Source organism: Pteropus alecto, unplaced genomic scaffold (assembly GCF_000325575.1).
Source record: "Pteropus alecto unplaced genomic scaffold, ASM32557v1 scaffold105, whole genome shotgun sequence".
In the NCBI taxonomy this organism is placed as follows: domain Eukaryota; kingdom Metazoa; phylum Chordata; class Mammalia; order Chiroptera; family Pteropodidae; genus Pteropus; species Pteropus alecto.
The window spans coordinates 1,621,180-1,630,583 of record NW_006436294.1 but is presented as its reverse complement, the minus strand read 5'-3'; the positions used below and the strand labels follow the sequence as shown (position 1 = coordinate 1,630,583).

Genomic DNA, 9,404 nt, shown 5'->3' with positions numbered 1-9,404 from the left:
CGTTCCTTGCCGTGGGGCTGTGGGCTGGGCGTGGTGTCCCCGCTTTCCGGAAGGCAGGGCAGCCCAGTGGTTCGGGGAACCGACGCCGGGGCCTCCCTCCTCCACCTGCTAGCTAGGGGGCTGAGCCAGTGACCTCACCCCTTTGGGCCTAAGCCTCCTCATCTCCAAAACGGAGGCGGTCACAGTATTGTTTTACAGGCATAGTAAGCGGTGTAAAAGTGGTCCTTTAAAAATACCAAGAGAATGTGCAAAGTGTTGGGGGCTAACAGTTATTCGTACTCTGTAGAACCATGTATATTAGATGGACTCATTCTGATACAGCACTGTGTTTGACCTCCCCAAATGGCAATTTGGTACATCTCAACCTAACTGATCATTTATTGCGAAAGTGTCACAGTTAATATTTTTCAGTTAAGAGGCTGTGCTGGATGATGGGATTTCTGCCTTGGAAGAACTGACAGGCTGGCAGAGGAGGCGGCGGGTGACTTATAAATGTGAAGCCCCTATTCCTAAGCCAGTTACTGATATTTCCTCTTAGTTTCATAAAACAATAGACAAAAAATTTAGACATAAACAAGTGAGAATTTTGTTACTATTCTGAAACCCACCCATTTTACTCCCAGATATTATCGATGAAAAATGAAAACTTTGATCCACACAAAGACTTGAGTATGAATATTTACAGCACCTGCTTTCACAGCAGCTAAAAAAAAAATGGAGACAATCCAAATATTCTCCAATATTTGTTAATGGATTAAAAAATTGTGGGCTCACTGATTGCCAGATATGGGTGTGACTCCATTTATTACCTGGCCCCCACATGCCCCCACTCTAGTAATACCTTGACAATGCTTCATGCTTTCAGGTGTTCATGTAGGCTGGAACCCTGTGTCCAACAGGCCTCCACCTGTTTTGGTATTCCCCTTTCCCCAGACATCGTTATTCTAATGATGGCCATCATGTAGAAGGGAGGAATCATTGCCACGGACACTTGTGGTGTTGCAGAGGCCTTCTCCTTGGGGACTCAGCCTCTCTTTTAGTCAATGGGTTGTCAGATAAAATATAGGACAAACAGTATTTTTATTTGCTAAATCTGGCAATCCCAGTTTCACGTTCAAAAACAGGCCAAGATCTGGAAACTGGACAAGAAATTGTGAATTTTTATTGAGGCGATTGTTCTTAAGCTTCTGGTCATCGATCCTTGTATATTATCCTTAAGAATGTCATGTTCTGTTAACCGTGTCCATAGCTCTCCATAGATAAGACCTCCACTGGCTGTCACTCCAAACTGTCCCTCATCGTAACATCAATCCGCCAGGAATGGCGTCCTCATTGCCACTCAGGCAGTAGATGATCTGACTTCAAAGTCTTAGCATCTGCTTTTAGTACCTCTTCTGATATTAACTCCTCCAGGTTGGGTCCCCCAGGAAGCAGACTTTTAGATGGAAATTAGTGTGCAAGAGGCTTATTAGGGAGTGTCATCACAGTGGGCAGGGAAGAAAGCAAGCTTGGGTGGAGAGGGAGGTCGAGCTGTGACGCATCTTAACCGAGGCCTCAGCTTACCAACCTAGAAACTTTGAGGGACCTGTAAACTTGGATGGACCTTCTGATTTCTTCAAGTTGGGGTGAGGAAACTGGACCTTTATAGCCCCACATCAACCAGTCATTGGATGTGGGCTTTTTGGGGAAAGGGTATGACCTTGGTCGAGGTGTCTCTTCCTCCGAGATGACACATCAACCAGTCATTGGATGTGGGCTTTTTGGGGGAAGGGTATGACCTTGGTCAAGGGTATGACCTCTCTTCCTCCAAGGTGACTTCTGAAAGTGGGCAGCTGAGGGCTGTTTGCTGGAAGAATCCCCAGCAGCAGGATTTAATCTTTGAGATCTGAAGGGGGACTGAGTGGCAATTCGTAGCAGCTGCAATAGTCTGGGTGGTCTTTCCTCATGTGTTTATCTAGCAGAGATGCAGAGATCTAGTGGCATTTCAGGATTCAGCTCAGCCTTCTCGATGCCTCTTCTGACCTCCGTCTTGTCACTCAGTAGCACCGGTCACTCCTGCTTGTGTACTCATTGTGCTTTCTGTATATTTTTGTCATTGTCCCTTTAGATAGCACTTTATCCGTGTTTTTTAATAGCAGTCTGCGGGAATGGCCTCTAATGGTATCATTGGATTAGGGTACAGTATGGCTACCAATGCTCATTGTAACACTGGCTCGGTAAGAAAAGGCAGGTCAGATGAGTGATCCTTTTTTTAAAAGTTTCCTTTGAAAACAGTAAAAGAAAAAAGGGCTTAGTTGCTTCAAGAGGTAACCTTCACCTATTTGTAACCCCTTCTTTTCTAGTAAATCTCTATTTCAGATATGTATCTGCTAAGTCTTTCAAGATGTTTAAATCTGCCATAAAATATATTATTGGTTTTATCGTAATCCAGTGAGAAAGAGAGGGCTGTGTACAAAACATGATATAAAGCCTTAAAGAATGAACACTAAATTGTTGGCTTTGGAAATTTCTAGAACTTTGCTAAATACGCTGAAAAGCTTTGTGGAAGCAAACACAGCATGGCAACCTCCAGTATTTCAGAAACCTTCTCCTGCCCTTTGCCTCCCTACTTCGCAAGTCATTTTCTTGGCACTCCCTCGAGTAAGCGGGGACCCAGTCATATTAAGGAATTGAAAAGAAGCCTAAGCTAGTGATCAGTTTGGGTTAAACTTTTGGATTCTTCAGCAGAGTTATTTTAGTGACATAAGCATGAATCTGTGGTTATAACTGTCAGATGCTCCATCAGTCAGGCATCTGCTGGTTAGGACCGTCGATGGGTGAAACCTTTCTCAGAATCCATCTGAGTCCTGTACTTTGCTATTTGAATAAGAGAATGAAAGCAATACGTTGCACGTGGTACTTTGGCATGCTCTCTATGCCATATGACAGGCATTGTAATACCACCGCTCTCGGGATTGTTATGTGACGTATTAGTGCTTCTAAGGCATTTTTAAATCCCTAGAATGGTTTCTTATAAACGCAGTGCCGTATTATTTGGAATAGGACTTTCTAAAGATGACTAGTGCTCCTTGGAGTTACAGGATGTTTCATCTAAATCATGTCGTATCCAAAACTGCAAAATGCTCTCCCATTCAAAAGCACGAAACACGATAATCTCCATGCACCGTGCGGATGTTCTTATGCGTTTCTTCTCGGAGACTCTGGGTTTTGCACTGACGTTTGCCGTTACAGGTCAGGCGGTGTTGTGTGACGAGTGTCGAGTGCTGTATAAAAGGGAATGCTACACAGTTTGCTTAGCATAGAAGAGTTGAGTAAAGGGCCACTGGGCAGTTGGAGACCTCCACAGTTCTGCCTCCTCTGATTCTCCGTTTCATTTTACTCTATCCTGATTGTGTGTAGTTGTTGCTGTTGGGCCAACTTCCCACTGTGCTGAATGAACTCTTAGCCCCTCCCCTCCCTTGTGTGTGTCCATGTGTGTAAACTGGTCGTTTATACTACGGAGATTCCCCTACTCCCTCATCTTTTCAACTAATAGTGATTTTTATCATAATTCTCACGATTAGGAGATGGATCAACAAAATTCCCTCCTGTTATCTACATGGCCCTGAAGCCAAGCAAAGATTTGACAATTGCATAGAAATGATCAATTCACGTATATAATAGCATAATTAAAAGGTTTTTTTGTTTGTTTGTTTGTTTTTGTTGTTAATTTTAAGAAAGGGATAGCAAGAGAACGTAGCAAGGGTTATTTGGTACCCATAGGAACTTTGTCAACAGTTGGAGGAACCTGGAAGTCTTTTGGTTGGAACAAATCAGAAAAGCCTTTAAGACTGTAGAGCTGGAGGAGCCTGTGATACCCTCAGTGTCTCCGAGATCCAGGAAGCCCTCTGTGGGCTGTGCAGATGCTTATGTAGCCATTCCAGGCCAGAGACCAAGTGATGCTTAGCAAGATGCCTTCAGAATTCCCCTGAACACATTGGACTTAACCGTGCCTATAGAAGATAGCTCTTATGGAGTTCTGGCTAGGTTTATGTCTTTAATATGGTTCCCCAGTAAGCCTTCTGGGGCAAGTGGGGATCTGGGAAAGAATATAAATTGATGGCTATGTATCTGGTTGTAACCAAACTGCCAAGTAAAATACATTTTCCTCCCTAGAAGAATGTCGCTATAAGGACCCAGAAAGCTACATTTACTGTAAGCCTCTCGGACTCCTTGAATTCTGTGCCAGAACATGGTGGCTGGGGAGAGCTGGCTCCCTGGCCCGCCCCTCCCTCCTCATCCCACCTCTGGCTCTATCCTGGTTCCTCATGCCCATGTATGAAAATTTCTGCTGCCTACACACCAAGTCACCCAGCATTCCTGGCAAACAGCTATTCCTTGGACACCCCTGGATATAGAGATGCATATCTGATGGGGAATGAGCCTGGAGAAGCGGCCAGTGCCGGGCTCGGAGGCAGGCTGGGGCAACGTGAGCAGAGAATTCCCTTGCCCCTCTACCTGGGGCATGGTCTAGGGGAAAGCTGTAGGCTCTGGAAGGGCACAGGCTCTGGACGGGAACGTCCCTCTGACCCCATTGACTCCAGGTCAGATGATAGCAAGGCCCCCAAAAGTCTCCTCCCCCCATGGATTTGTGTAGTGTACATCATGTATACACCGTTAGTCATCAGAGGTCTTTTCGACAGAGTGACTAATCCCCACATCTCATTAAGTTATCTGAAATGACACTGGCTGTGCCATCTCAGCCAGTGTTGCATCCTTGCTAAGAGAATCCTTGTAACTAAACTACAGATGCAGATAATAACAGATAAATACACTGACTTTACATGGCAGCTTTGCTGTATCCTCACCTTGGCTGTACCCATCTATTCATTATCGGTTGATTTACCGTTAGAGCCAGCTTTGGTGGCGGGACATTTGGAGAGTAGTTTTAATGTCCTTCTTTTAGAGGTTTAGTTTTGGGGAAGTTTTCTTTTCTTTTTCCTAAATAGAGCGGTCTATTTAAGCTGGCTTATCTCCTAGCAGTGGCGCCCAGAGGCAGCGGAGTGTGGCCGGCAGTAGGGGCCCCGGTGAGCCAGGACCGGCCAGGCTGCCCTCGTAGCCACCTTCCTTTCCAGCCACTTGAGGCCACCCCACCCCAGAAGCTGTTTTGCAGCCATCGGCCTGGTAGTCGAGCCAGAGCTTAGAGCAGCAAGAACAGCCCTCACGTATGGTATTTTAATCTCTCGACCTCCATGTTTCCTTTAGCCTTTCTTCCAAAGAACTGTCGTTGCCAGCCACCCCACCTCCTAACACCAGAAGGAGGGTTCGGCTACTTGCCCGCGGGTGATGGAGCTCATGCATGTTTCCGTGCTTTTTAGTAAAAGCAGACTCTAAGGAGGTGGCACGGACGTGGGGCCCTGACGGCGCTGTGACAAATTTTGTCTCAGCCCAAGAGGCCTGCACATCTGGGAGCCTGAGCCATCTCCAAGGCTGCTGCTCTGCTTGTGTTGGGGGCAGTGTAGCATAGCACTTAAGAGCACGCGGTCAGGCGCCAGACTCCTGCATTTGAAACGAGGCTCTAGGACTCCCTACCGAGACCCTGGACGGGTTCAAAGCCCTCTCTGCCTCCACTGCTCACCTGACACATGTACATCGGTATCTACCCATTCACATGTTACATGCAGAGCACTGAGGACAGTGCCTGGCACCTTGTAAATGGGCAATAACTGAATATTATCTCTTGGGAAGGGCAATCCTAAGATGCGGGGTTCAAATGGATTGGCAGGTATTTTTAGCAGCACTGGAAAGGCAGGGTTCCTCCTTTGTCATTACTTCCTTGATCTTAGTGCATCTTATGAAGATGACTTATGCCTTGTTCTTGGCTCCAGCGGTGCACCAGGGTATTGTCCACAATACCAGTCCCTTAGTGCCACCATCAGGCCAGCCCTGAGCTGCATATCATTGGGGATGAGACTCTCCTGTGAGCAGCTTCTGCGATGGTTGGTGGCGGTCCATTTATAAGATTTATAAGATTGCAGTGCAGAATCTGGGAATGTTTCCTTATTGCGTGGTAGGAGATGCTTTCATATTTCTGCCCTCGGTCAGCCTGACTTCTCAATAGCAAGTGGCTGTCTCTTGGTTTACTTAGTGGGTCTCATCACTTCGACATGACACCACCACCAGATTCCATATCAGCATCTTTATAGTCGTTGCCACCATCTGTCTCCATCCATACAGCAAGATGTGTGTAGACCCTGCACTAAAGAGACAAAACGTACAGTATCATGTCGTCCTTCCCTCTGACTCACTGTGGTGTCAGAAAACCTCCAGCAGGGGGCAGCACTCCTCTGAAACTCACCTGGGCCTGGAAAATTGGCATTTAACTGTGAAGAAAAACCAATGCAGCAGTAATGTACTAACCTGATGAGGGACACGGGGACGCAGTGTGATAGGTAACAAACTTTCTTTCAGTCACAGAAGATCTTATTAGACGGAATGCAGAGCACAACGACTGTGTGATTTTTTCCCTGGAGGAGCTCTCCTTGCATCAGCAAGAAATAGAAAGACTAGAGCACATCGACAGATGGTGCCGGCACTTGAAAATCCTCTACCTTCAAAACAATCTCATTGGGAAAATCGGTAAGTTTTCAGGACTTCGTTCTCATGATCTCGTGGACGTTTTGAATGGGAGAACTTTAGGAAAGGCAGCGTTATTCTTACAGGAAGTGGTGGCCGAGAAAGGATTGCATGGGGAAACAGACACAGCCTCTCAGCAGCTGTGTGTGGAGCGTGCCTGAACCTTTCCGTGTGTGGTCCTTGCTCCTGAGGTCTCAGTAAAGGACTTGGGAAGAGCAGAAAGGCGGGGGCCACCTTAGTTGACTTGCTCGTCTGTAGCCTGGTTTTTAAAAATTTGAAAAGGAGGACGTAATCCTGACATTTGTCATGGTTTTACATCACTCCGGGAAACCGGAAGGATTTTGTAGGAATTGAGCACATCCTTGTCAAGTCACTGTGGTCGCTAGTTCTGCCAGGCGTGTTGAGAACGTGTATGTGCAAGGCATTGTCCTCAGCATCAGGTGTTGAGGGGCTTCCACAAGTTACCCTGTTTACTGCTCTAGCTTGGAATGAAACGAGAGGTAAATATAGGAGTCATGTGGATAAAGATCAAAATATCAGCATTTTAGTTGGCAAAACTCATTGGAGAATGTGGTTTAGACTTGCAGCCAAGCGGGCTTCGTACTACTACCCCCAGAATTAAGCCTGTTTGCCCAGTCACGTGCCGAAGTGGACAACCACAGGCTCCCCTACCCATGGGGGGACCCTGCTTTATGGCAGCAGCGGGAGGAGCCTGCGTGCCCTCTGCTGGCAGGGAGATCCCAGAAGCCAGGAGAGAAGGTGGGACAGGCGTGTGCAGTTCCAGGTCCCAGTCACCCATCACATAAGTCAGTCCTCCCCACCAACCCCCCAGGGGCAGGGAGAAGGGAGGCCTGTGGAGTCACTAACGGGGGTCCTGCCACACGGAAACAGGAGGAGTGTCCCTCAACACTCAGGAAGGTGGTTAGTGGTAAGAGCAGGGGCAGGCCCGGGCGTCGGTAGACCCGGTTCGAGCCCCGCCTCTGCCACTTAGCAGCCGTGGGAAGCGAGGCGAGGCAGTGAGGTCGTGGCAGTCCTAGTCTCGCTGTCAAACAGGGATAATAACACCTAACAGAACAGCTCTTCTGCTGCTGTCATTAATATTGTCATTTACCCCATGCGCCCCAAGCCAGCCCCACTGAGGTCTGAGCAGGACGGAGAACCGAGCAGAGTTGGAGGAGCAGGGACAGGGTTGGGGCAGGCGAGGCACAAGGAGCACCAGCCCCTGCTGTTCCGCATTGAGCCCGGAGGCCAGCTTTGCACTTTCCAGGGCGATGTGCAGGCACTCTCAGCAGGGGCCTGTGGCAACGTCCGGAGACGTGTGTGCGTGCATGCGTGTGTGTGCGTGCATGTGTGTGTGCGTGCATGCATGTGTGTGCGTGCGTGTGTGTGCGTGCATGCGTGTGTGTGCGTGCGTGCGAGGACTGCTAATGGCATCCATGTGCAGAGGCCAGGGATTCTGCTAGCCCTCCTGCAATGCCCAGGACGGCACTCACACGCAAGAAAGAGTTACCAGCCTGTAACGTTGCTGTTGCTGGCGTTGGGAAAACTTGGTGATGTGGTTGCCTCTCGCTTGGTGGATAATTCAAAATCGACTCTAAGCTTGCAAGAAGCCTGGAATTTGCATCTTTTTTTTTTTTTGAATATTTATTAGATTCCTTACATTTCACATAATCACTTTCAGCATCTTTTACTTTACCAGAAATTGGAAACTCTGCCACATTGTTCAGTAAAAGGCTGTTGCAGACAGCCAGCCACCAGCCTCCGTGCGTGGCGGCCTTAAAGAGCTGTCCTAATTGTCCTGATCTGAAAGGGTTCTCGAAATTTGAATCTCCACAGCTGGGTCCATCACAATCACTAATTAGTAGCATAGTATTTCAGGCCTTTTCAGAGCTGGGAGAAGGCTTACATTTTTGCTTCCAAAGTATTCTTAAATTAAACACCCTTTTAAATTTGAATCGGACTTCTCAGTGCTACCCACCCACAGGCTCTCAGGCATTTATTTAGCCAGCGAAACTGCTCCTCTTGGACTCGGACTTGCTCTCGTGCCCTTGAGGTGGAAGTTTGTGAAACCGGATGCCCTTCCTGAGCGTCTGCTCCATCTTGGGCGATACAGATGGGCTGGGGGCAGGCTCTGCTTAGTGTGGGCCAGGTGTGAGCCGTGACCCTTGGAGTCCTGTGAAAGTGGGACACAGGCCCCACCCCAGCCCTGCTGACTCAGAATCCGTCTGTGGCAGCGGGCTCCAGGAATTTGCATTTGTGCTGACTTCCCAGGAGCCTCTGGCCTGGGCAAAGCTGGGCACCCCAGAGCCACATGGGCTGGGGGTGGAGAGTCGATCCACTGCTCTGTCTTGGCAGAGGAGCTGCTTCCGGGGTACAGACTCCCTTCCTGTGGCCCAAGAGGCTCTATACATTTTTACAGGCTTTTTTTTTTTCCTGACCCATTTGGCCCGTTGTCCTTGAGGAGTTAATTTAGGACTTTTGGAACATATCTTACCTCTATGTTTCTCCCAGATGACTCTTTTAGCATTTAGAGCGTTGTATACATAACAAATGTGGGAAAGGAAGAGGCATTTTATTGTGGGGCTGGCAATTTTAACAGTGATAACTTGGAGCGTTTCTGTTCGGGATGCAGACCGGGCACTCCCGTGTATCATATAGTCTTTGGCACAAAGAGCTCTACAAATCTGTCGGCTGTTGAATGCTCAGATGTGCAGCGAGAGTCTTCACTGAACATCAGTATTGCTTAGGATGATCTGATTGCTGAGAGCCACTTGAGTAATTTTTTCTAA

The 9,404-nt window shown here is 47.9% G+C and overlaps 1 protein-coding gene across 1 annotated transcript in view; it reads left to right on the top strand.

The window, feature by feature from the left end:
- LRRC6 (leucine rich repeat containing 6) overlaps positions 1-9,404 on the top strand; it is a 56,654-nt gene that overhangs the window by 2,681 nt on the left and 44,569 nt on the right. The window contains exons 2-3 of the mRNA XM_015590202.1: positions 2,514-2,640; positions 6,451-6,618. Of these exons, the coding sequence (XP_015445688.1) occupies positions 2,514-2,640; positions 6,451-6,618 (295 nt within the window). The remainder of the gene's footprint in view (positions 1-2,513; positions 2,641-6,450; positions 6,619-9,404) is intronic.